The sequence below is a fragment of the Sciurus vulgaris genome (genome assembly GCF_902686455.1).
Source record: "Sciurus vulgaris genome assembly, chromosome: 1".
Lineage (NCBI taxonomy): Eukaryota > Metazoa > Chordata > Mammalia > Rodentia > Sciuridae > Sciurus > Sciurus vulgaris.
The window spans coordinates 103,258,915-103,286,535 of NC_136461.1; the positions used below are offsets into that span (position 1 = coordinate 103,258,915).

The following is a 27,621-nucleotide window of genomic DNA, read 5'->3' on the forward strand; positions in this document are numbered from 1 at the left end:
GGCCAGGGACAAGATAATCCCTTCCAGGGCATGCCACCTTCCCTACTTCCTCCAACTAGGTCTTACCTCCCAATTATCCATTCAAATTATCAATCCATCAAATGGATTAATTCACCGATGAGGTTAGAGCCCACATGATCCATTCACTTCCAAAAGCCTTGCCTCTGGACATGGCATTGGGGACCAAGCTTTTAATTGCAAGAGCCTTTCGGGGACACTGCAGATTCAAACCATAATACTAGGTAACTTAAAACAATCAAATTTATTGTTTCCCAAATCTGGAGGCTAGAAGTCTGAAGTTGAAGTGTCTGTAGGGCCATGTTCTCTTTGAAGGTCCTAGAAAGAATCTTCTACGCTTCTCTCCCAGCTTCTGGTGGTTGCAAACAGTTCTTAGCATTCCTTGGCCTAGATTCACGATTCCAGTATGGTGTTCTTTCCCTGGTGTGTTCTCTTCACATTGTCTTCCCTGTGTGTGTGTGTGTGTGTGTTTGTGTGTGTGCACGCGCGCGCACGCACGCCTACCCCACCTAAGAACTTTAGGACTGAATCATCGGAGAGGGAGTAAGAGGGGTACTAAAATATAAGCAAATTAAACAACAAAAAAATAAATAAATCTACAGATTCTTCCTGTATAAGGTGGTGTCTAATTAATTTTCTTTTGCATATGGGCTGACCTTACTAACTTATTTCTAAAAAATATAATGGGGAAGTTAACCATGTACCTCCCAAGGCCAAGACATAGAAGGTAATATATCCTCTCCTGAACTGTGACATGTGCCTTTGGAACCCTGAGCTGTCATATAAGTCTGACTACCTTGAAGTCACCATGCCAGAGAGAGCACAGTCATAGAGAAAGTTTCCCCAGCATTGTCAACTGTTCAGCCCATTTTTCTTCCCAGGTCAGGGGCAGATGAGTGGAGGATCTTTCAAGGACTCATATCTGAACCACAATCTAACCACACTACAGGAGAAACCCGGAGTGAGTACTGTCCACTTAAGATCAGGCATCCCTCAGATCTGTGAGAGATAACAATAAATCATAGATACTCTTCTACACCACTAAGTTTGGGGTGGCAATAACGGATGTTAGGGGAAGGAGAGGAGAAATGGAGACAGAGGGAAATGGAGCAGGTGAGGAGAAAGCAAATATGCCTCTGTGTGTGTGTGTTCTGGGATTGATGTCAGGGCCCTACACATACTGGAAAGTATGTGGCTTTGATAAAAACTGAAAACAAATTTAAGCTGGGCATGGTGGCGTACACCTATAGTCCTAGCAACTAAGGAGACTGAGGCAGAAGGATCTCAAGTTCAAGGCCAGTCTGGAAAAGTTAGTGAGACCCTGTCTCAAAACGAAAAATGAGAAGGGCTGGGGATGTGGCTCAGTGATAGAGCACTCTTGAATTCAATCCCCAGTACAAAAAAAAAAAAAAAAAAAAAATTTAAGACAAATTACAAAACAACCCAGTGAACATGGTGATTCTTTTCATATGGGCTGGACAGCTTTATTTCTCTTAAAGTTGACAGATAAGGGTGACCACTTCACTCCTATCTCTTCCTAATATTTTCTCTTATGGATGTACAGATAAAAGACCACAAACCTGGGCTCAGGTTGTAGTTCAGTGTTACAGTACTTATCTAATATGATCGAAGCCCTGAGTTCAATCCCTGACACTGAAAAAAGAAAGAAAAAAAATACCCCTAAATATATATCATGAAATAAACACTGTAAAATCAAGTCTTTTGTTGCAGATGCTAAAACCCTTCAGAAAAACCTCAGTGTTTTATCTTGAAATGTTAGAATGGTTTATGTTGCAAGTGAGAGAACATCCAACTTCAAAGTGACTTAAACAATTGGCAATTTATTGACCACATATTGAAGATCCAGTGGTAGGGCTGGTTAACTTGTTGCAGCAAACCATCCAATGTCGCTGGATATGGTGGCGCAGGCCTGTTATTCCAGCTACTTGGGAGGCTGAGGCAGGATTGCAACTTCAAGGCCAGCCTCAGCAATTTTGTGAAACCCTGTCTCAAGATAAAAAGTACAAAATAAAAAGGACTGTCAATGTAGCTCAATGGTAGAGCACCCTGGTTTCAATCTGCAATACTGCAAAAAAACAAAAGAACAAAATTGCACAAACCATTCAATTTTGCATAGGCTTATTTGTTTTAAAGTCTTGTTGGGTTCACCTGCAAACTCCATGCAGTTGTCATGAACAGGAGAGACATCTTGATTTATAAACAAAATTTATAAACATGATCAGTCTAAAGAAACTGACCTATTGGCTTCAGTGATGTCATTTACTGGAACTTTCTGTGGAAACCCTGATCTTGTCATACCAGTCATCTAGGGTAAGAAAATATGCAAGCTTTGCAAAGTCCCTATGCTATGCTACACTAGACTAGGGCTTACTGGTCAAACAGTACAACAGAGTCAGGAGTACTTGAAGGAATCTCATTGGAGAGACAGAGATTTTTGGCAAGAGATGAGGACTACCTAAGTTCAGTCCCTCAGGAGGAGAAGAGTTGGAGGAGAAATGTCTTGGGTTGAGCAGAAACAGGGGCCAACTAGACTAGATAATAATGAAATGAATCCTCCCATGGAGCAATCACATAATTTAATAAATAAAAATCAAAACAAATCAAAAGAAGAAGAGAGAAGAAAAAGAAAATAACAAAATCAAAAAGATTGCAACAACAGGTCCTTGTGGCAGGTCACTTTAGGTTAGGGTTATGACATTATTTTAATTTCATCTTACCCCTCTTTCAAGAATGAACTTCTTTAATCAGGAAAGATAGGGTTCAGCTAAGACTGAATCTGGTAGGAGAAACGGGATGATGGACACATGGTGGAACCTGATATGATGGAAGTCTGATCTACCAAGGAAGGGACCTTTCTCACATTATACCATTTTGAGATCCTGATAAAAATCATGCTTCTTTAAAAATGCACAGATATAAAATTTTACACACTACTTAAAATAGTTCACAGACCCCTTGAAGACATTCAAGCCAATTGGGAATATTTAGTGTAAAAGCTTCCAAATATTGTCCGTGAAGGAAAGTTACTTTCTTTTTTATGTCAATCCCTAAATAAGCTTAGAGGGCTGGAGATGTAGCTTGGTGGTAGAGTGCTCACCTAGTTGGGTGAGACACTGGGTTTGATCACCAGCATTATAAACAACTAAAAGAACACATAAATAAATTTAGAAGAGTCAGAAGGAAAAACGTGGAGACCAAGATGGTTCTTTCTAGAAAGTTAGAACATAGCACAATCCTAAATTATAGTCTTGTTTTTTTTTTTTTTTTTTTTTTGTTCAGAGCATTGTATATGCTAGGTAAACACTCTGTCACTGAGCTACACCTCAGCCCCTGTAATTTTCCCCCTAATATGTAGTAAGCCTCATCTCCACCAACAATTCCAACACACTACCAAATTTCCTCAGAATTTAGATCACTAAAATAGATTTGGATGCTGATTCTAAATCTTTATCAAGATTTTTCACTTTGTCACTATACCTTTTTGACTGTTACCTAAGTAATTTTAATTTACATTCCTCCATAATTGAGCAGTCAACAGTTCAAGATCAACCTTCAAAATGAGTCCAAAGTTTTTCCAATTTTAGCATATCATATCTCATATATCCATTTCCTAGTCATTTGTATTTAAAAAGGGAAATACACAAAAACATTTAATAGGGCTGGGGAGATAGCTCAGTCAATAGAGTGCTTGCCTTGCAAGCACAAAGCCCTGGGTTCGATCCCCAGCACCGCAAAAAAAAAAAAAAAAATTAATAAATATAATTTTGTACAAAAGATGGGCAAAACTCAATGCCTGAGTATGAACCCCACTTTATAATAATGTGAAATGTTTGACAGCTAAAGCATAAAACTCCATACTAAATGTGTACAGAAGGTATGGAAATGTCAATATGCAATGCTTAAAAAAGATGACTTTAAAAATTCCTAAATGGGGGTCATATTATACAAATTGCTGTGCAAGTGAAACTTAACTTCAAAAGCACTGGCCACTTTCAATACCACAGGTCAAAAAGCTCTAGGCTTTTTTTTGCAGTTGTCCATGAACCATTTTTATTTATATGCGGGGCTGAGAATTGAACCCAGTGCCTTACACATGCTAGGCAAACACTCTACCACTGAGCTGTGACCCCAGCACTTTAGGTTTATTTTGTAATATGAATGCTGAACATCTTTGTTTTTCTGGTAGCATGTTCATCCCTCAGTACAAGGCCTTTGTATGTTGATAGCCTCTGGCTGGGCATGGTGATGCAGCTACCTGGGAGGCTCAGGCAGGAGGATCACAAGTTCAAGTCCCACCAGGGCAGCTTAGTAAGACCCTGTCTCAAAAAAAAATTTAAAGAAGGATTGGAGCTGGAGCTCAGTGGTAGAGTGCTTGCCTAGTATGCATGAAGCCCTGGTTTTGATTCCTGATAAAACACACACACACACACACACACACACACACACGACTAAGTCTTTCATATGCTGCAAATGGATAGAAAAAAGAAAAATACACCAACTTTGGAGTTGCACTACTGGATAAAAAGCATGGTTGACACACTTTTTTCTTTTTGAAGTCCTGGGGGTTGAACCCACGGTCTTATGCATGGGTAAGTGCTTGAAGGCTAAAACCCCAGCCCCAGCTCCCTGACACTTTCTAGTCATAAAAATAATTGGAGGAAATTACTTAACTGGTGTCTATCAAACAGCTTTATATGGGAAAAAGAGTACCAACCTTTTGAGGTTTTTATGAGGATCAGATGATTTCTTTTCCCTCTTTTTTTTTTTTTTTTTTTTTTGAGATGGGTCTTGTTATGTTGCCCATGCTTAGTGAACTTCTGGGCTCAAGTGACCTTCCAAGTGCTGGGATCATAGGTAGCTTTCACCATGCCCAGCTCAAATGATTTTTTTTTTTTTTTTTTTTTTTTTTTTTGGTACCGGGGATTGAATTCAGGGGCACTTAACCACTGAGCCACATCCCCAGGTCTTTTGTATTTTATTTAGAGACAGGGTCTCACTGAGTTGCTTAGGGCCTCACTAAATTGCTGAGATTAGCTTTGACTCAGATCAGCCCCCCGAGCCTCGGGGATTACATCGTGAGTCACTGCAACTGGCTCAAATGATTATTTGTGTAAATCCAGCTCATCTACCTAACATGTTCAGAACAATGTTCAGCACATATGAAGTCTGATGTAACTGTTACCTTTAATGACAACAATGACAATATCATATATGCAGCCACTTATTTCTGGTCATAGTCAGCTTTTGGTGTGTTAAGTCAACTTTCTGTTACTGTGACAAATACGTGAGGTAAACTACCTATCAACAAGAAGAAAGAGGCTTATTTTGGCTCACAGTTTCCAAGGCTTGAGTAGATGGTTGGCCCAGTTACCTTTGGGCCTGTGGTGAGATGCTTCCTCATGGCAGTGGCAGTGTATGGTAGATGAGGCTGCCCACATCATGGTGGCCAGGAAGCAAAGAGCTGAGGTCACCTGAGGTGCCAGTATCTCCTTGAAGGGCACACCTACAGTGACTTCATTTCTTATACTAGGTCCCACTTCTAAAGCTCCAGTTACCTCTAAATAGCACCACAGGCTGGGGACCAAGCTGTCAATACATGGGCCTTTGGTGGGGGGAGTGTTCAAGATCCAAATTATAGAGTTCTGTACCAGACCCCCAAAGGTTCATGTCCATTTCACAACGCAAAATGTATTCAGTTCATTCCAAATAAGACTTCAGTTTTAATAGTTTCAACCTTGCTTAAAACTCCAAGTCCAAAGTGTCCTGAGACTCAAATTCTTAGCTTTGAACCTCTAAAAAAAAAAAAAGTTTGAATTTTTTTTTTTAGTTGTAGATGGACATAATATTCATTTATTCATTTTTATGTGGTGCTGAGGATTGAACCCATTACTTCACATGTGCTAGGCAAGCACTCTACCACTGAGCCATAACCCCAACCCTAAAAATAAAATAAAAAAATCCTAAAAACAAGTTACATATTTCCAAGATACAAAGACACAGGGCAAACATTCTCATTCCCAAGGGAAGGAATAAGGGCTTCAGACCAAGCAAGACTGAAACTTAGCAAGGCAAACATTAAGTGCTATAGCTTCATGTCCAGCATCCAAGGCACATGGTAGTGAAGTGACCACCAAAGGGACTGAAGAGCCCCACCCCTGCAGTCTTGCTGGCTGCAGCCAACATGACCATTCTCTTCCATTGACTCTGTTTCACTGCTTCCGGCTTCCCTCAGCATTCCTCATTCCTGGCATCTTCAACTTCCTGGGGTTTTCACTGTAGCTTCAGCTTCACTCTCAACAGTTTCATGTGTTCTGCACTCTGGGTTGCTTGCAGAATCTCTGACCCTGACACATACTGCCTGGCCTCCCATGCTTTCCTTTGAAATCTCATGACTCTCGCATTCTACGTGCCTGTAAAACCAGCATCCTGTGAATCTGATATGTCAAGGTCTGCTTCCAGCATGAGCTATACCAGGGCCCACTCCAATCGTGACTGCGGTGGCTTCTGAGTACCTCGATGGCTCAACATAGGCCAATCCCAGGGAAACAATTCCCTAAGCTGTTCTGTGCACCCTGGGGCCCTCTTCTCAAAAGAATTTAAGATTATAACTTTTGAGCCTGTGATAAGTGGAGTCTTGCAGATTCCTGAGATGTACCCAAGGCATCGTTTCTATGGTCCTGGTGCAAAGAACCTGCTTTAAAAAAACAAAAACAAAATGGCCCTATTCATCTGGCAACACCCTTAAACACGCTCCTTTTCTGGGTGATTCACAAGTTTTTTAAAATTTTTCATTCGATTTATGCTCCTGATTCTCACTGTAAATCTGGCTAAAAGCAACCAGGAATATCCTGAATGTTGTGCGGCCTTAAAATTTATTCTGTCAGGTTGGTCAATTTGTCATCTTTAAATTCAGCCTCCCACAAAGCCTCAGGCATGGACAAAATGCATTCAAATCCTTTGCCACAGTGTAAAGTGAGTGGGTGGCCTTCAGTCCCCAAAATCCCTTATTTCCAACTAAAACCTGAGCATAACCCTTGGTTATGCCCACATTTCTATCAGCATTCTGATCTTCTAAGTCCTCACCAGAATCTCCCATTAAGCTCTGCTTACAGCGTTCTAGGCTTTCTGTAGCCTGCTTCTACAAACTTTCCCAAATTCTGACTGCAAACTAATTTTAAAAGCTTCCGAACCACATTATTCATACAGTCACAGCAATGACCTCACTTCTTGACACCAATTTTCTAGGTATTTTTCAAGGTAGTCAAGCTGACAACCTAGATTAACCACATATGGTAATCAAAAATGAGTTTAGAACTACTTCTCTTCCCTGTGGGTACTGAGGATCAGACCCAGAGGCAGTCTACCACTGAGCTACATCCCAGCCCTTTTTATTTTGAGACAGGGTCTAAGTTACCAGGTTGGCCTCCAATTTGCAATTATCCTGCCTCAGCCTCTTAAAGCTTCCAGCTTCTTCTACCTGTTGAAAGCCTTAAAGGGCCTTTGTTACAAACATGGTCCAAGTACTCAAAGTTAGTTCTATGAAATATTATTCTAAGGTCATACTTATTTTGAAATCCTGAAGTTATTTTTCACAACTATTAAAGTACTACCAAGTTGAAAATCTTTATTTCATTAAGATATACAAATAGTTAATACAAAAGTCTACATATTTTGTGGTTTCTGAATATTTAACCATCAATGGTTTCCATGAGAAGCTATTGTTCTTTGTATTTCAGAGAAAGTTCAGATTTCTGATATTCTGTGAAAGTCCAATTTTTCTTTCTTTCTACCCACCAAATTAGTCTTTTCAGAAATCTTGCCGGATGTTTTCTTTGTTTGCCTCTCCATTTTGCTGCTTAATTTGAAAGATTTCATTTTCTAGTTGCACAATAGTCCGTTCAATCTCATAATTCTTACTGACCAGGGACACCCAACTAAAAAATGAAAAAAAAAACAAAAAAAAAAAAAAGAAAGAAAAAAAAAAAAAAGAAAATGAAATATTACTCAATATAAAATTTCTCTTAGAATATTTAATTTTAAATGGATGTACAATTTCATTCAGGGTTGTAACACTTAACTTTTCATTAAAAAAAAAAAAAAAAGAGAGACACAATCGTGGAAAATTAGGTCAAAGGTACAGAGACTCTTTTTTTGCAGTACTGGGGCCAAACCCAGAGTTCTGCATATGCTAGCCAAGCACTCTACCACTGAGCTACATCCCTAGGTCTTTTTATTTTGAGACAGGGTCTCACTAAGTGACCCAGGCTGGCTTTGAACTTTCAATCCTCCTTCTTCAATCTCCTGAGTATCTCTGTATTTTTATTATTATTATTATTTTTAAATTGGCATTTTATTATAGTGAAAATTCATTATGTCATATTTGTATATGCATATAATTGGATCAATCTCATTTCCCAGTACCCTCTCTTTCCTCCCCACCTGTCCTGCTTGCTGTACTCTACTGATCTCCCTACTACTACTAGTACTAATACTGCTATTTTAATTAGCATGTTATAATTATATTTGTAAGTGGGGTTTCTTTGTGGTATATTCATATATGGACATAATTTGGTAATTTCATTCCCCATTTATTATTTCTTACAATTCCATGTGAATCTACAATTATTTCAAAATAAGAAGTGTAATTAATAAAAAAGTAAGTAAAAACAGAAGAGCAAATCAATAAGATAAAAAAGACAGGAAAGAGTAATGCAAGACAGTACTGGATTAACAGAAGAGAAAATAGGGCAGAAGGAACAATTATAGAAACATGGCAGAAACAATTCTAGAATGACAAAAAAAATAAACTGCAGATTTAAGGAAGGTTCCCTTTCCCCTGAAACATCTGAAGGAGGCTATAATCAAGGATCACAAGTTTGAGGCCAGAGTGTGTAACTCAGTAAGACCTTTTCTCAAAGTAAAATATAAGGGCTGGGAGTGCAGCTCAGTGGTAGAATACTTGTTAGCATGTGCAAGGTCCTAGATATAATCCCCAGTACCACAAAATAAAAAAGAAAGGGAAATAAGGGGGGTGGGGCTAGTCAGTGATATAGAGTGCCCCGCATGTGGGAGGCCTTGGGTTTAATTCCCAGTGCTGACAAAAAGTAAGTAAAAAATGAAAAAATTATAATATAGGTAGGTTTTATCAAGAGCCAGAAATACTGGACTAAAAACATGGCAGGCACTCTAAGACCAGGTCACTTGGCTGTGGTCCAATTCTTACAGTTTGTAACTCTCTTGTTGCTTTCTCCATTTAAACACTTCAGAAAGAAGCAGATTTTGAAATAGTAAAGGGTAGATTTCAGAAAACAGCATCTGACACCTGTGGCATTCCATGTGAATACTGTTCAAATCTTACTGAATCGTGATCTCAGAATGGGTTAAGAAGTTTAAAACATGATGGAATTATTGACACTCACTTTGACTCCATTTCTCTTAATTTAGATCCAGCTGTGAGTTGCATGTTCTTTCGCTGCCAGTTTAAATCCTGAATATGTTTCCTGCAAAAAGTTATTTACACAACCCAACTACATTTTAACGTTAAGAGTAAAATGAACAGAAAACTAATCGTCAATATGAGAATATCTTTAATCTCTTTAGAATAGACATACACAAATAGTTAATATGAGAAAACCTTTAATGTCCTTAGAACAGATATATATAAAATCACAGACTAATTTTAGGAGTTAGCTTTAATTTTTCAATTACAAATTTCATAAAACAGGCTCATTATGAAAAATAAAAAGCATACCCAAACATGCACATAGATTACAAATCAAAAGTGAGGGACTTCTCCCATGTACTTCTCCCAATTCCTAGTAAATGCTATTGAGGTTTTGGTAGGTACAATGGTTTAAATATGATCTGTCCCCTCCAAAATTCATGTTGAACTTTAATCCCCACTGTGCATTATCAACAGAGTGAAAGGTTAATTGAAGCTGGGCATGATGGTACATGCTTGTAATCACAGCAGCTCAGGAGGCTGAGGCAGGAGGATCTTGAGTTCAAAGCCACCCTCAGCAAAAGTGAGGTGCTAATCAACTCAGTGAGTCTAAATAAAACACAAAATAGGGCTGGGGATGTGGCTCAGTGGTCGAGTGTCCCTGAGTTCAGTTCCCGGTACCAAAAAAAAAATGTTAATTTAACTATGGTGGTCAAGGTAGGCCTTTACGAGGTGATTAGGATTAGACAGAGTAACAATATGAAGTCCCAATTATTAAATACACCAGGTTTTGTGATAGTGAGAAAGGGACCTGAACACCCACATATACCACTTCCCCATTTCTTATCATGTTAAGTTCTACACCACTATGGGACTCTGCCAGCAAGGCAATAACCAGATGTAGCTCTTGACCTTGGATTTTCAGAACAGTAAGCCAAAATAAACCTCTTTTCTTTAAAATTTACCAAGTCTGAGGTATTATGCTGTTTGCATCAGGAAATGAACTAAGACAGTGGGTGTCACAGATTTTTCCTCTATGTGCAAATGAATGCAAAGACCAGTTTTTATATAATTCAGGTTATACTTGTTATTCTACAATGTTCCCCCTCTTTTAAAATCCCTTTTCTATGTCTGCAAACTTGCAAATTGAACATAGCCTGGTAGAGATGTTTCAGACTTTAAGCCTAATTCCTCTCAGGAAAGGCAAATTCAGTGCTAGATGCTGGACAAAGACTGATCAATGTTTACTGTCATGTGGCTGTAGTCTTATCGCTTTCTTTTTTCTTCCACTGTTTATTAAGGGGTCACTTAAATGCTATCCTAAAACAATAGGAAAAACAATTTACCTTAACTTCTGAAGCTCTTTCTGCGCATGTTCAATCATATGAACTAGATTTCTAAAGAAAGAAAAAAGGAAAATCAGATTAAGGAACATTAAAACCTAATGGTACCAGCTAAACTATCTACTTCATACAAACTTACATTTTCCTGCTAAAAAAATAAACAATGAGATCTCTGTGCCAAATACATTAGATACTCCATAAACATTAGTTAATTTTATTCTCACAGAAATTGAGATAGGTATGAGTTATTATTCTAGTTTCACATGTGAGTAAACCAAGGCTTAGAGGGATCAAGTAACCTGATCAAGGTAATACAGGTTTTAGAACTGGATTTCACATTGGTCATTTTTTTTTTTTTTCATACTAGGGATTCAACCCCGGGCACTTCATAGAGTTAGATTCCAGCCAGCCCCTCCATCTGTTTTATGTTGAGATAGGGTCTTGCTAAGTTGCTGGAATTACAGGGTGTACACTACTGCACCTGGTTGGATTTCAGGTCATTTAAACTCTAGGGCTAAGCAGCTTACAGATACTTTCATTTTGAGTACTTATGTCATTTCTTTAACTATTGTGACTTTTTTCTTGGAGATAGGTTCCGACTATGCTGCCCAGGCTGGCCTTGAACTCCTTGACTCAGACAACACTTGTGCCTACAGCCTCTGTGGACTATAGGCACTCCTGGCTTAACATGACTTGATTTCATTGAGAAGATGAAAAATATCTGCTATACTCATTTTTTAATCTCTGTATTTCTCAATATCCTTTTTTAAAAAGTTTTTAAAATTTGTTTTAGTTATACATGACAGTAAAATGCACTTTGATACATCATATATAATGGAGTATAATTTCTCATTCTGGTTGTACATGATATAGAATCCCACTGGTCATATAGTCATATATGTACATGGGGTAATATCTGACTCATTTTACTATCCTTCCTACCTCTGTACCCCCTCCCCTCCCTTCATTCCCCTCTATCTAATCTAAAGTAATTCTATTCTTCCCTAGTCCTTCACTATTGTGAATTAGCATCTGCATATCAGAGAAAACATTCAGTTTTAGGTTTTTGGGATTGGCTTATTTCACTTAGCATGATATTCTCCAGCTCCAACCACTTACTGGCAAATGCCATAATTTCATTCTTTTTTAGGACTGAGTAATATTTCATTGTGTATATATATCACATTTTTTTAAAATCCATTCATCTGTGAAAGGGCACTGTGAACTGAGCTGCTATAAACATTGATGTGGCTGCATCACTGTAATATGCTTATTTTAAGTCCTTTGGGTATAAACCAAGAAGTGGGATAGCTGGATCCAACGGTGGTTCCATTCCAAACTTTCTAAGTAATCTCCTTACTGGCTTTCCATAATTGTTGCACCAATGTGCAGTCCTACCAGCAATGTATGAGTGCTCCCCCGCATCCTCGCCAACATTTATTGTTGTTTCTTTTTTTTTGCGGTGCTGGGGATTGAACCCAGGGCCTTGTGTATGGGAAGCAAGCACTTTACCAACTGAGCTATATCCCCAGCCCTGCTGTTTCTATTCTTGATAACTGCTATTCTTATTGGAGTGAGATGAAATCTTTTTTTTTTTTTTTGGTGCTGGGGATCGAACCCAGGGCCTTGTGCTTACAAGGCAAGCACTCTACCGACTGAGCTATCTCCCCAGCGAGATGAAATCTTAAGAGTAGTTTTGGGGATGATGAATATTTTTTCATATATTTGTTGACCATTTGCATTTCTTCTTCTGTGAAGGTCTATTTAGCTCCTTTGCCCATTTATTGTTTGGATTACTTGGGGGGGGGGTTTGGTGTTAAGTTTTTTGAGTTCTTTATATATCCTGGTGATTAATACTCTATCTGAGGTGCGTGTTGTAAAAATTTTCTCCCATACTATAGGCTCTCTCTTCACATTATTGTTTGTTGTCTTTTCTAAGAAGCTTTTTAGTTTGAATCCATCCTATTTATTGATTCTTGATTTTATTTCTTGTGCTTTAGGAGTCTTGTTAAGAAGACAGATCCTAAGCTGACATGAGATTTGGGCCTACTTTTTCTTCTACTGGGCACAAGGTCTAGTGCCTAAGTCTTTGATCTAATTTGTGAGTTGAGCTTTGTGCAGGGTGAGAGACAGGGATTTAACTTCATTTTGTTAAATGTGGATTTCCAATTTTCTTAGCATCATTTATTGAATAGGCTATCTTTTCTCCAGTGAATGTTTTTGGTACCTTTGTCTAGTATGGTAACTGTATTTATGTTTGTCTCGGTGTATTCTATTTTTTAGAAGACAGAATATCCTTTTATATCTCAATTTCCATAACTACGTTAATCTTGTCTTTCTCAACTCTGATCTCTGCTATTAATTGAAAAGGAACCAATCGTAGGAGGCTAGAGATTCAGGTATCAGTCCAAGTCACTTCTAATGAACACAGGAGAAAAGTTCAATATAGAGTACTATGTGATCACTATCAGAAGTGATTTGATGGTAGATTTCAATCGCTTTTAAATGTAAACAACAGCTTTATTGAGACATAATTCACACATCATTATCAATTTCCTCTTAGGGTCCTTTTGAACACCTCTGGCCCTACTTACTGTTGCTCCAGATTAATACCGTTTCCTGTTTGTGCTGTGGTGCTGGGCATTGAACCAGAGCCTCTCACGTGTGTCTCCTGGCCTTTGTAACTCAAATCTTCTGCTGCTGCCGAGTTACCCTCCTACCTCTACTCACTGGTTTCCTTGCACTAAATGCAATTCTCTCCTGATTTGGTCTTCAAACACCTTCTCCTTAAAGGTTATTTGTTGTACTCTTCCTTGTTCCATTCTCCTTCTTAAATTTGCTTTGACTAAATATAGTATTTTGTATAGCAGTAGACCACCTCTGGAGAAGCTCCTACTGAGTTTGGAGGAGACTAAAAATGCTCAGGAGAATGTTCCAACAGTGAAGAATACTGTATGATTAAGGGGAAAAAAGGTAATGTGCACCATAGTTATATAGTTACCAAGAAGAGGGAGAGGGTACTATAGGCAGAATTTCAATCAGGGAAGTTAGGCAGACTGGAAAGCAAATGTTCTCTTTAATATAATGGTTCTTCCCTCTGTGTTCTCCATGTTTGGACATCCAAATCACGGCTTACTGGTTACCTGACCTAGAATTTGTCTCCTTGACAATATAAAGTTTCTTGAAGACAAGAATTATGTTTCCCTTGGGCAACAAGTTTTCTTAACTGATCTGTCTCCTAAGTTTCTTTCTACCAGGGATTGAATTCAGGGGCACTAGACCACTGAGCCACATCCCCAGCCCTATTTTATAATTTATTTAGAAAAGGATCTCACTGAGTTGCTTAGTGCCTCATTTTTGCTGAGTCTGGCTTTGAACTCATGATAATCCTGCCTCAGCCTCCCCAGCTGCTGAGATGACAGGTATGTGCTGCTGTGCCTGGTTCTTAAATTTTCTGATCATCCAGATCCCATTCTTCCTTTTGTTCCTTCCCTTCCTTTGTATATTCATAAAAGAAGCTGAGATGTTTGTCCTGTAGTTTCCCCAAATTCTGGTTTTTCCCACCGGCTCATGATATGGCCATAGAAACTTATAATTAGAAGATTACAGAAAAGGTATCTATTATTTTGTGGTTGTATTTTACATAATTGTTTCAGAAAACAGTCTAACAAAGAGTTTTACATACACTCATGAGACTCGAAGGAATCACAGAAATAATCTAACCACTTAGTTGTTTCTAAGATAACTTAGGAGATGTATGTACATATACATATACATACCTCTAGAAGAAACGGTACAGTATTTGTTAATTCAGTGTTTACTGGGACTAATGAGAGTCAACTCCACAAGCAATCCCAACATTAAGGATTATATTCTATCAGGTGATTTGCAAACTGGTCCTCAGAACCCATTTTCTTACAACATTCTACAGTAAATATGGTAGTTAAAAGTCTCATTAGCACTCAAACTTTGAGGTGGGTCTCAAAGCATTGGATTTTCATAGGGGTTAGTTCTAGGACATGATCCCAAGTTAAATCCAGCTTCACTATTTTTATCCCGCTTCTGCTACCCAGTCTCTGTACTTTAAAAAAATACTAAAGTTTTAGGTAGGAGGGGTGAAAAAGAAGCTTACTCATTATATACTTTCCAGGCATTACATCCATGCTGGGACATTAGTTCCAGATTCTCAATTCGAACTGCCTGATGTTCTAACTGGGCCATAGAATTGTTTACACATTCTTGCCATGCAGTAATGTCATTTTTTTGACCCGAGGAAGGGGCTGGAAGTTCATATCTGAAATTAAACAACAAAATAAAATAAACCCATATATTCTGCCAAGTTTTTATCCTTCCTCCCAACAGAATGCCCCATGGGTCTATGCACACTATTAAAAAACTGCAGAAGACTGAAGACCTTGCAATAAAAAGAAACCTATTAATCCTAGGAAACAAATTAATTTACAAATGAGATTTAGCACTATTATCTACAGTTACAAAAAAAAGTTCGCTTCAATATAAATTAGTTAAGAAAACTATATTATATTCACATAAAGGACTACCATATTAGCTATTTAATAATGTGACTGGAAGTTCAGTTCAATCCTTCTTTCATACTGCAAGACCCTACTGCGGTGGTCCCTGTTAACTGTCATCATGGGCTGCCTTGAATAAGTCTGCTTTATCATCTCTAAAAAGAAAAACGATGCTTCTGAAAAATGTCTTAATACATAAAAGGAAAACCTAGGCTCCAAAAAACTTTGCTACCATTTTTTTTGTAAAATAGTATCTTTCTAGAGAAAAATATTGGGAAGGGACATAATACTTGTTTGCATTTAGACCCCACTCTATTCTGTTTCTTCACACTGCTGATATAGCCAGCAAATACGTGAATCTCATAAATCTCAGCTCATTATTAATGAGTTACTACAAATAACTTCTAAATTTCCATTTAAATATTCTTACCGTTTCATACTGAGCAATTCAATTGGTTGACGAGCAGCCAGTCTTTCAAATTCATTTCTCATTATGTCAGTCTGATGTATAAATAAGAGAAAAAATTATTTTCAAGATCATACTGACAAACTGAAATTAATAATCACCAAATACTGAATTTAATCTACTCAGATATTTATATTACCCATTATAATGGACCATTTTCCTTCCCCCAATTCTTCTTTCATTAGGTGCTGGGGATTGAACCCAGGGAATTGCACACGCTGAGAAAATGCTCTCCCACTAAGCTATACCTGAGCCATCACTAAATTCTTCTGTGGATTAAACACTTTCCAGGCTGGGCATGGTGGTAAAGGTAGAAAGATTTTACGTTTGACACTAGCCTGGGCAACTGAAGGAGGTCCTGCCTCCAAATAAAAAACAAAAAGGGTTGGGGGCATAGCTCAGTTGTAGAGTGCCCCTGGGTTCAATTCCTAGTACAGGGGGGAAAATACTCTTTATGATCTGAACATGTGGGTTGTAGTTCAGTGGCAGAGCACTTGCCTAGCATGTGTGAGGCACTGGGTTTGAGCCTCAACACCACATATAAATAAATAAAATAAAGGTCCATTGACAACTTAAAAAAAAACAAAACAAAAAAAAAAAAAAAACAAAAACCAACAACCACTCCACTTAAAAAAAAAAAAAAGAAAGATCCAACACATGCTTTAATTCATACTCAGGCAAGAAAGGTAGTATATATAAAGAAGTCCACAAAACAAAGGACTAATTCTTATATTTTTTTGTAACTAAAGCTTTATCATTACACATAGTAGATGGGTTCATCCCAACAAACTCGTAACATGAATGGAAATTGACTTCAGTTCATGATCTCCACTTTTCTCTCCCTTTCTCTCTTCTCTTTCCTATTCTCTTTCCTCTACTCTACCAGACTTCCCAAGAAAGGATTAATTCTAAAAATAGTGGTTCTGGGGAGCTCTGCAAATAATTTTAATCCCAGTCATGTCTTACCCCTCTCTCTTATTCCCTTTTAATTCATCTCAAGTGGAGCCTGGACATGATCCTACTTTTTTTTGTTCAGTACAGGGGACTGAACCCAGGGCCATGCTACGCCAATGCTCTACCACTGAGCTATATCCCAGACCTTTTTAAATTTTGAGATAGGGTTTGCTAAGTTGCTGAGGCTGGCCTCAAACTTGGAACCTCCTGCCTCAGCCTCCCAAGTAGCTGGGATTACAGGTGTGCACCACCACACTCAGTTGTATTATTATTTTTAAACACAAGTTGTCTGTCAGGTGAAGCTGGTGTTAAGAAGCATCAATCTGAGTACTTTTTGACAATGGGGGAAGACAGGAGAGGTTTTAAGATTATGAGTCCAACTCTATACTTTCTATTTGGTCCTGGCTGCTATTTTCATGCCTTGCTCTTCCCAAAGAATGGAGGAGAAACATGGAAGGAGAAGAAGTAACTTATTTTGCAATCTACTTTAGCACTTTCACTATGGTAAAGATGTGATATGGCTATGCCTCTTCTAAGTTCAACATTTTGCTCAATATCCTAATGCCATTTCTAGTCTGTGTATTTTCTACCCTGAATACACAGAACTGTTTAAATAAAATATTTATTGTAATACTTAGGTCACCTCAGATAATTTCAGTTGTCTGAGGACTTCAACTATCCTACAATCTCAGTAGAACAAGTTAAAGAAGGACTTCTGGAAGCCCACATTCCTGTTTACAAGTTTTTTTTTTTTTTTTTTTTTTTTTGGGTGCTGGGGATCGAACCCAGGGCCTTGTGCTTATAAGGCAAGCACTCTACCAACTGAGCTATCTCCCCAGCCCCTGTTTACAAGTTTTACATTGAGCATTTCTTGTTGGAGAAAGCGGCTTTTGCATTTGCTGAATATACACAACTCTTAAGAAAATATGTTATTCTTTTGTTTTCTGCACAAAACCAGGGATTTTTAGCTAGAATAATAACAATTAGCTATAAAAAAGCAGCCAAGTTAACAAAGGAGCCCTTACATAACTTACATGGCTAATAAGCAAAAGATCTAGAATTGTAGCTCAACACTCCAAAGATTGAGTCTGGTTCATGAAGCTAAGTTATCAAAATGCAGAATAAAACAAAGCAGAAAATTCTATGCAAGTTAAGCACATAATAAACATTCATTATAAAAAACTGCCTGGGAAGTTCTTTAACACATTCATTGATAATCATCTGGGTACCTACTGTGTGCCAGGCAATGAAGATGACAAACAGTTCCCCACTCAGGGAGCCGTCACATCACAGCTTAGTGTCCTCCCTAAACCATCCAATCTAGAGTAGTCAATCAGTCACTATCACATTATTATTTTAATCTTCCATATAGCATCTATCAAGAATCCAACACCCTAGAATGCATGTTCTGTGAGGGTATATGGACCTTGCCTATCCTATTCCCTAATACTCAGCATAGATCTTCAAATATAGTTGTTAAATGAATTAAAGGAAGAGTAGTTTTCAAAGGCAGTTTGAAAAGCAGTCAAGGCCTTGATGAATTAAGTTAGTTTATCTAAAATTCTGTTTTATTATCTAAAAAAATGGGACAATAAATAGCTATCAGCCTGGCACAGTAGTTTGTGCCTCTTGTCTAGCTATGTGGGAGGCGGAAGCAGGAGGAATCTTTGAGCCCAGAGGTCTGAGGCCAGCCTGGGCAACAGAGCAAGACTCTGTTTCACTGAAAATAGTAAATGAAGAGTTATATAGTTCATAGGGCCATTCTGTAGACTGAGTGAGACAGTGAGTCCAGTATACTATTACCAACTATTATCAAGAAAGGGTTGAATAATCATTATACTAGTTATAAATGTAGGAAGTATGTTGTATTTAAGAGTGGGAAAGAAAAATGATTAAACAAATTAAAGTATTTAAAAGTTTGTGACTGAATGTTATTTGAAACCTCCAGAAATCAGAACAAGGAAGCAATGAGGCATGATGGTACATGCTTACAATCCCAGCTACATGGGAGACGGAGGCAGCAGGATTGAAAGTTCAAGTCTACCTGTGCACAGTGGTGCATGTCTGTAATCCCAGCTGCTCGGGAGGCTCAGGCAGGAGGATCCCAAGTTTAAAGCCAGCTTCAGCAACTTAGCCAGGCCCTAAGTAACTCAGTGAGACCCTGTCTCTAAATAAAAATATTTTTAAAAGGCTGGGGATGTGGCTCAGTGGTTAAATGCCCCTGGGTTCAATTCCTAGTACCTTAAAAAAAAAAAAAAAGAAAGAAAGAAAGAAAGAAAAGAAAATTCAAGTCTAGCCTGGGCAATGTAGCATGACTTGAATTTTTTAAGAAGAAAGAGAGAGAGAGAGGAGGGGGGAGGGTGGGAGGATAAGAGAGACAGAAAGAAAAAAGGGCTTTGGAAGTCACTCGGGTAGAGCACTTGACCACCATGCATGAGGCCTTGAGTTGATCCCTAGTACCACCAAACAAACAAACAACAACAAATAAAAATAATAACAACTTTAAAAAGACTTAAAAAAAGAATGGGAAAATAGCATTGATGGGTCACATATTTGAAGGTGGTACCATAAGATTAAATTGGAGCTGAAAAATACCTATTGTCTAGTGCCATCTTAATGTCACAGTGCAATACATATGTTTGTGGAGATGCTGGTGCAAATCTGACACTGTCAATCATTATTTGACAATGATAGTATACAAGTATGTTACTAGTTGATGTATTTACTATGCTTTTTTTGGTGGTACTGGGGATTAAACCCAGGGCCTCCCACATGCCAGGTAAGTTCTCTACTACTGAGCTGAATCCCAAAACCCTTTAATTTTTTATTTTGAGACAGAGTCTTGCTCTATTACCCCGGCTGGCCTTAAACTTGTTATCCTCTTGCTTTAGCCTCTGGAGTAGCTAAGATTACAGGCATGTGCCACCATGCCTAGGTATACTATGCAATTGTGTGTACTCCCATTTACTAAAAATTTTACTTTAAAACAGTATACCCCCTTATGCCAGCAGCACCCTCATATATATTACTTTCCTCCTCTACTGACTATCACGAAGTCACCAGAAGTGTTCGACCTGTGGTATCTAGTTGGTGTAACATGAAATAAACCAGCAACCACATTATCATTAGATAGTGTATTCCATTCATTAAGCAACAAATAACTACTGTGTGTGTGTGTGTGTGTCTGTTGATGGCTACTAGACCTCCCAGCTTTGCCATGCTCCACAAATGCTCTATCACTAAGCTACATCCCTAGCCCTGTAATACCTTTTAATAATAGTCCTTTCATAAATAAATGATCAAATATTGGGAGGGAAATAAAACCCCTAAACATGTATGGATTGAAATGTCTTAACAGAATCCAATATTTTAGAAATAACATTTTACATTTTAGTTTGATGATTAGATCCTAAGTAGTATCGTGGGTGCACTTTTAGGTTAGGCATTTAAAATGGTATACACTTAAACATGGTTCGCCCACTCATTCACATACATTTGCTAAATATCTGAGCTTTGATAGAAATGTCGCCCTCCAGTGGTTCTAAAGAGCATTGGTAATTAAGCTTACATGTATTAAAAACCCTAGTTCACTTGATGCACACAGGATCTTGGAGAGAAGAGGACCCTTTTGAGAATTTATGCATGGACCCTATCTCAAAAATAAGCACACGCAGATTTTTGCATTAAAGAGTTCGCAGAGCTCCAGAAAGTCTTTCTCTGGGTTTCGGAATAAGGATCTTGGACAAGGCTTATCTATCTGCTGTTTTCAGATAAACATACCTAAACGACATGTAAGTAGTGGCTAAGAAAACAATAGTTAAGCTGGAGTTTAAAATTCACATTTACGTAGCTAAAGCTCTTAATCCAAAATAAAGATCCACAGGTATCCTCATTCATACGCATAGCTGAAGACTCACACTTACTTCAAATGCAGAATAATCCGGGGCTGTCAGGTAGCTCAGGTAATTCTTGGTAGGTCGGTATCTGCGAGTTTCCTCCTCCACCAACGCTGCAGCCTAAAAAAAACAGGGGCCAGGTTAGGGGTGACAAATTGTAACGTGCCTCCTCCGCCAAGGGACAAGCGAGCGCTGTCAGCTACATAGACACACCACACTCACCGCTTCTCGCACGCCAGGAGCTTCATAACCTTGATCAAAATACGGAAGCGCATCCACCACAACCTCGCCGGCCACCAACCCCGTGCCCGCCATTGCAGGGACCTAAGGTTCGCTTGCGTTTTCTGAGTCTGCGCAGGTTCAGTCCCGTTGGATTACGCCTGCGCCTTGCGCTGATGTACTCCACGTCGCCCGTGCGTCGGTTTTTTTTTTGGCGCATGCCCAGTTGCTAAACTTGAATGCGCCCTAGCTCGGCCCCTAGGAATCCCAGGGCTGGCGGAAGTGACGTCACGCGCCGAAGCCCCAGAGTCCTCCGATGGTCCAAATTCCGGCGTGTGGTTCGCTGCATTTTTGTCTGCGAATGGCCCCGATCTGTTGGATTTGGGACTATTGTTACCTCCAGGAGGTTGATTACTGGAACGAGCACCCTTTCAGATTTCTTGAGGTAACTGGTTGCAGGCTTTGGCAGGGAGAGAGAAAGAGGTTTCCCAGCTCGATTTACTTCTCTAACCTTCCACCTTCTAAGCTTCTCACTCGTATGCTGGGCTTCTCTTTAACTTGTTCCCCCCATTATCCTTCGCACTTGGCACCCTGAGAATGTTCCTATTAGATAAATAACGTTTTTCACCGACTGTAGAAGTGGGCGGCAATTGGGAAACTTAAGGGTCTCTAAGAAAAAAAGACCCCCCCCCCGCGAGATAGGTAACTATCCGTAGGTCGGCCCACTTTAAAAAAGCATTGCCATTTTGCCTTTAAAGCACATATAAAACCTAGTCCTTTTGCCTTTAAGACTTAGGGTATTAGAACTGGGCGCAGTGGTGTACCCCTGTAATTCCAGTGACTCATGAGGGAGGATCCCAAGTTCTAAGCCACCCTCAACAAATTAGCGAGACCTGCCTCAAAAAGTTAAAAGAGCTGAGGCTGTAGCTCAGTGGGAAAGCGCCCCTGGTTCAATCCCAGTACCAAGTGGGAGGGGAGACGGGGTAATAGAAAAGAGCTCCTCTTTGCCTCCTAACCTTTCAAGCTGCGGCCAAATTCACGTTCCCTGCTATGTGACTCCCAGACTTAAGATGCCTCCCTTTGACTAACCGGGTAAAGAAGATTCTCAGACAATATACCCTGTTCACTGTGTAATCGACCTAGTCTTATGTGCGAAGAGCCTGGAAATGCCGACCTGGGTCTTAAGCCTGGTTAGTCTGATGGATTCGGGTTTTTTTTTTTTTGTTTTTTTTTTTTTTTTTTCCCTAATTTACCATTAAGTAAATGTGTTACCTGTAGATTTAAGTGAAGTAAAACATCTTTACATCTTACACAATTTTGTTTAAAATTTTCTAAGAGATTCTTAAAATGTCTTTATTCATTTAAAGAACATTTTATACAAATCTTGAGCAATTCTTTTTACAAACATATCCAGAATTCACAATACATTACAAAAACAAAATACAACAAACCAAAGAAAGGAAGCGGCTTTCAGATTGCAGGGATAACATAAGACTCATCCCTGAAGGAGAGTAAGACTTTCATTCCTGAAGCAAAGTCTCCCTGCAGAGGGATAACCAGGATCCACCACAGTAAACCCTTCTACCCCCATGTTATAGACACCCAATTACTAATTGTTCCTTCAGGCTTAAGAGTATAAGAAGAGATCAGATGGGGAGGTGTCTGGTAAGAGCCCCACTGGGGTAAGCTGCTTAAATCAAGATTTTAGAAGACACAGGCTCAGTTCTATTCCTGGACCCACATCTGTAGGAACTATACACAGCACCAGCCTTAAATGGCATCTGCTTCAGATTCTTTCAAGCACATCTGAATGGGTTACAATGATAATACTGTACAAGTCAACAAATTGTACTACAATGTAATTTTCAGGATTTTTGAAGTATGAATATTTTCTATGCTAGTTAAAACCATGAGCAAAAGTTAAAACAACTGACATTTGCTATAATATTTATCAATGAAAATTGCACCATCACTGACAAATTCCTCTTTCCAATCACTTCTACTACTTTTGATACTAAAGATCGGGGTGACTAAGGGGTTGTGCTCAGGAAATGTTCATATTTTGTAGTCAAATTTAATTAGAGTAAAAAGCTCAACAATTTAAGAGAATCAAAGAAGAGTCTTACGGTGAGGCCCTGGGTTCTATCCCCAGCAGCACAAAAACAAATCCTCAGGTCCATGGAATTTAAAATTCCTTATCCCCAGAGCTAAAAGATCATTCTGGTACATTTAATAGAAAACTTTTTAAACAGCTATAATCCTACAGAGTTCAATTTCCATCTGTAGACTAACCAAGTTTCTCTGTGTTCAAAAAGTAAAAGTTCTAGCATCAGCTCTATCTGAGTTGTATAACTTTGGCCAAATTATTATGCCTGTTTGAATTCCAGTTTCTTCATTAGTAAAATGGAGATACAAAAATCTTTCTCATAAAGTTGATTTAAGACTTGAATAAGATGACATACATATATGTACTACAATGCATGGCAAATGGGGAACACACAAAAAGTTTGTTCCCATGCTCTTGAAAGGACATTTCCATAGTAGCTATAATTCCTCAAAGTTTAATATTGACATGTGAGGGATAAGTTATTGAAGTGCCACACATTGTGGAGGAGAAACTGTAAAATATCTACTTTTACAAAGAACTCAACACTGCTCATAAATAGGGCTTCTACATAAAGTGAGATTACCCTAGGGAGAACATTAAACAAAAAAGCCTGGAGCTACATGATGAGTATATTCCAGTTTGTAAGCTCCAACCTCCCAGGGGTTTAAAGCTGCCATGATATTTCAGAGATGAGAATTATGTGTATAAGGCTAATGTTTTCCATTTCCATCATGCCTCTCTAGTACTTAAAACTCAGCATTTCTCTCCTTAGACTCATCTTTGAGCTATTTTATCAATGTGATACCAACAAGCCTTTCCCTTGCCTTCAGAGACCAAGCAAAAAACACAGAATGAGGCCAAGAATCAAACATAAAAGGCCACTGTAAAAAAGATGGAGGCAGAGTAATGTGCATCAGTTCCAGATTACTCCCAACAATACTCCAGTGATTACTCAGCAGCAACAGGACAGTCTTCCTCTTGAGAACCTGACTTGCTCCTTAACCTTTCAAAATTTTCAAGGATTTTGTAGACTATTTCAATACATCTTGCCCTTGGAAAAATATTTTCTTTGGTACTTTCTGTTCTATTTAGGATGAAGACATTCAATTAAAGGTTTCATTTCTTTTGCAGAAATTTCATTTTGCTTCCTAAAAGGCAAAAATAGATAAATAAATAAATAAATAAATGAAAAACAAGAGTGAATTCTCAATTTATTTTCATTAATGTATATTATTTGAGGCAAGGGATTAATAATTTAACTATTTAAAACATCCCAACAATTAAGCTTTCATCTCAAGTTCTAAGGTTTGGATAAGCGTACCCTAAGGCTGAAAAGTAAAGGCTTGTTCCCCAGTTTGTGGCACTACTGGGAAGTCGAAGAACTTTTAAGAGGACAGTCAGTCATGGGGGGACAGGTTGTTAAGGTGATATTAGGATCCTGGCCCCTTTCTATCTCTCTTTGCTGCCTCCATGAAGTAATCAGCTTCTTCTGCCATATACTCCCACCATACTACAGGCCCAAAAGCAATGGAGCCAACCGACGGTAGACTGAAACCTCCAAATCTGTGAGTCAAAATAAACCTTTCCTTTTTTAAAATCGATTTTTCTCAGGTGTTTTGTTATGACAATGAAAAACTGACACATCAAGCTATCAACTCTTACGTTTAACCATCAAAACATCCCTGTTTCTAATTGTAGAGGTAGAAAAAAACTCAGACATAATCTAATTCAGTGGTTTTCAACCCTGGTTGTAGGTTAAAAATCACCTGGCTTACTCCCCAGAGAATCATAGAACATGGGGAAAAATTTTAAGCTCTCCGGAGATTAATCTGTAATGAAGCTGAGAACCACTGATCTAATCTAATCCCATGGTATAAAGATGAAACAACAGCCCAAGGCATTATTTGTCTATGATCCCTCAGTAAGTTAAACACAAGACATAATGAGGGACATATATTTTAAAGACCAGTATAAATATCATGGAACACAGGTTCTTCTTTGTTTTAGGGTAGCCCCATCAATGTTCTTACACCATACTGGATGACTGACTATGAAAAATCATAAGGAACCGTTTCTTTATGAAGTGTATAATCTTTTCCTCAAAGTCTCTCTAAACCAGGTATTCTTAATCTGAAGTCTATGGACAGTCTTCAGGAGTGACCATGAATACCCTGAAATTATATGTAAAATTTATTTGCATGTCATAAGTATATTTTTCTGGGAGAAGAAACACAGTTTTTGTAAGATTCTCTAAGAGACATAGCCTAAAAAGGAGTAATAATAGTGGTGTGGAAACTCATACCATAAAGACACATCAGGGAGCTTCATCAGAGGGAAACAGAACTCATAGGCTACTCTGATAGGGGGTTCCAACCTCTGAGAGTTTTTCTGCAAAACACTTTGGAACTAGGTTCATGCTTTCTGCTCAGCCTACTTGAGGTTCTGATCTGATTATAAAGACTTTGAGATGAGGTTCGCTTACTGCAAAGTTTTTTTTTTTTTTTTTCTTTCCCCTTCAGCCACATTTATCTTACAGGAAATCACAGCAACTCACCAAGACTCCGCAAAATTCTGTTCACCCCACTGGGCTCAGACTCAGGAATTGTTTCCAAGTACTGGAGTGCCCGGACCTCAAACAAACCTATGTTGAAAACTCATTTGGTGAAACTGTTCAATGCTCTGGAAATTAGTTAAACAAAACTTTGTTCTTATTACCAGGGTATTATTTCTGTGGCTTAAATAATATTACAAAATAATTAATTCTCAAACTGAACAAGTCCAAATTTGAGCCCTTGTACTTTATACTGGGATTATATTATATTCATACCATTTAAGCAATCACCAAATAACGAGAACTCTATGATGAAAACTGACCTTTAACCCCACTTTTCCGAAGCTCTCGGTCCTGGATGAATCCTGCAAACATCTGAGTCTCCATGAAAAGATCAAGAAAGTGGCGTACACTCCGGGACGTGTGTGATTTACGGAATGGTTCCCTTTGGAACACACGCTCCCCATGCTCAGTGACAGTCATGTTCAAAGAATAATGTCCAACCAACTCCACAAAAAACCTGACAAATGCTTCAGACACCAGAGAATTGAGTGTCACATCTGCTGCAAAATGAAAGGGGAAAAAGAAAAGAGAAAAATTCCCTGAATGTTGAGTATCTGGGAACACTGGTAATGGAAGTCATGCCTTATGAATCACAGATTGAAGGATGGAGAATAAATCTAGGAATCTCATTCTTAGCTTCCTTGCCTGGTCCGTGACCAGCAAAAAGCAAACAGCTCATATTCTGACCTTTGTTTTCCTCCCATACATACTCTTATTACATCTTACTTTGGACATCTGTGGTTTCACTGTAACTTCTCCTTCAAAGGCTACCAGTGAGAACCAACCAAATTTAATCAACTTTTCTATTTTTATCTTTCTTTAAACTCTGCTACATTTGTGCCCAGTATCACATTTCTTTTCTCTCACAACTTTGTGCTCTCTTGATTCCCTGATTTCCACGCTGCCTTTAAGACCAAACATTTGTTTTTCTCTTACCATTCATCCTCTTCCTAAGTGTGATCCTCAGACCACTTCTCTTCAACATTCCCTTTCTTAAAAAGCTGACTGGCACACAGAGACAGCTGGTTATTTTGGCGATACTCAATTGCAGTTCTCCAGCCCTAGTTTTTCACCTTCTACATTTTCAGGCTATCTATTGGTGATCATTGTTCAGCTGTTCCACTAGCACATACATTCTATTTGTCTAAAATTCACTGTTATCAGGTTCCTTTTGGAAATTGGTAGATTATGGATCAATTAAATAAAACACATCTAGTCAAATTTACTATATTTCCCACCAAATCAGTTTCCCTTTCAACTTTTCATCTCGCACCATGATTATTCCATAAAAATAATTTACTGAGAGCTTAAGACATACCAGGCATTATATTAAATGCTTTTAACAAACACAATAATGAGGTAATACTGTTTCTCCTTCACAGTTGAGGGAAATGAGGCTCCAAATGGTCAAAGAAATTCCTCAGGGTCATCCTATCCAGTAAGCAAAGATACTGGACTCTCAAGTGACATGATTTTTTTTTTTTTTTTTCTGTACTGAGGACTAAACCCAGGGGTATTCTACCACCACTGAGCCACACCCTCAGCCCTTTTCATTTTTTATTATGAGATGGGGTTGGTCTTTTTTTTTTTTGCGGTGCTAGGGATTGAACCCAAGGCCTTGTGCTTGCAAGGCAAGCACTCTACCAACTGAGCTACGTCCCCAGCCCCGAGATGGGGTCTTTCTAAGTTGCTGAGGCTGGCCTTGAACTTGTAATCCTCCTGTGTCACTGTGCCTGGCCAAGTCAGGTGATTCTTAACTACTACAATATACTGTTGCATATTGTAGTATATTCTGCCTTTCAGGTCCCATGCTGAAATTTCAGATTCAGCTCTGACTCCTCATTTTCCTTCCATCTGAATAGTTCCTCCCACCTTCACAATGTCTCTGGTTCTTCTACATGGGCTCTACCCTGGACTTAAGAGTTCTTCCATAACATAGCTGTATAATAATGGGTACCTCACTTTATCTCTCTTGGTCTGCCCCTATCTGTGTAGTGAGGGGGTGCTGA

General features: G+C 38.7%; 2 protein-coding genes across 7 annotated transcripts in view; both read right to left on the reverse strand.

The window, feature by feature from the left end:
- Window positions 1–1,839: 1,839 nt before the first annotated feature.
- On the reverse strand, window positions 1,840–21,053 carry BCAS2 (BCAS2 pre-mRNA processing factor). 3 transcript variants are annotated; one of them, XM_079135860.1, is made up of 8 exons: window positions 20,895–21,053; window positions 20,700–20,792; window positions 15,787–15,857; window positions 14,957–15,118; window positions 10,828–10,878; window positions 9,459–9,539; window positions 7,834–7,973; window positions 1,840–2,022 (listed from the first exon to the last, which is right to left on the reverse strand). In XM_079135860.1, the coding sequence occupies exons 1-7, from the start codon at window positions 20,985–20,987 to the stop codon at window positions 7,847–7,849; spliced, it is 678 nt and encodes a 225-aa protein (XP_078991986.1). In that variant the 5' UTR covers window positions 20,988–21,053; the 3' UTR covers window positions 1,840–2,022; window positions 7,834–7,846. The 3 variants fall into 3 exon arrangements, with proteins under 3 accessions (XP_078991986.1, XP_078991987.1, XP_078991985.1); XM_079135861.1 differs by lacking the exon at window positions 7,834–7,973; XM_079135859.1 differs by lacking the exon at window positions 1,840–2,022 and having other exon boundaries at window positions 7,644–7,973.
- Window positions 21,054–22,228: 1,175 nt separating this feature from the next.
- DENND2C (DENN domain containing 2C) overlaps window positions 22,229–27,621 on the reverse strand; it is a 75,432-nt gene continuing 70,039 nt past the window's right edge. For 2 of the 4 annotated variants that reach the window (XM_079135263.1, XM_079135261.1), the window contains 3 exons: window positions 25,873–26,109; window positions 25,553–25,639; window positions 22,229–24,146 (listed from right to left, as the gene is read on the reverse strand). In XM_079135263.1, coding sequence (XP_078991389.1) covers window positions 24,115–24,146; window positions 25,553–25,639; window positions 25,873–26,109 — 356 coding nt within the window. In that variant the 3' untranslated portion in view covers window positions 22,229–24,114. Of the gene's footprint in view, window positions 24,147–25,552; window positions 25,640–25,872; window positions 26,113–27,621 lie in introns of all 4 variants that reach the window. The other 2 variants (XM_079135262.1, XM_079135260.1) reach the window with 1 other exon arrangement.

Bases quoted from the DNA above. Each gene is read 5' to 3' on its own strand.
- BCAS2 (XM_079135860.1), bottom strand. From the start codon at position 20,987: ATGGCGGGCACGGGGTTGGTGGCCGGCGAGGTTGTGGTGGATGCGCTT. The intron at 20,793-20,894 runs GTGAGTGTGGTG...TGTTTTTTTTAG, and splicing joins CTCCTGGCGTGCGAGAAGCG to GCTGCAGCGTTGGTGGAGGA. The intron at 10,879-14,956 runs GTAAGCTTCTTT...TTCTTTCTTTAG, and splicing joins GCCTGGAAAGTATATAATGA to AAATCTAGTTCATATGATTG.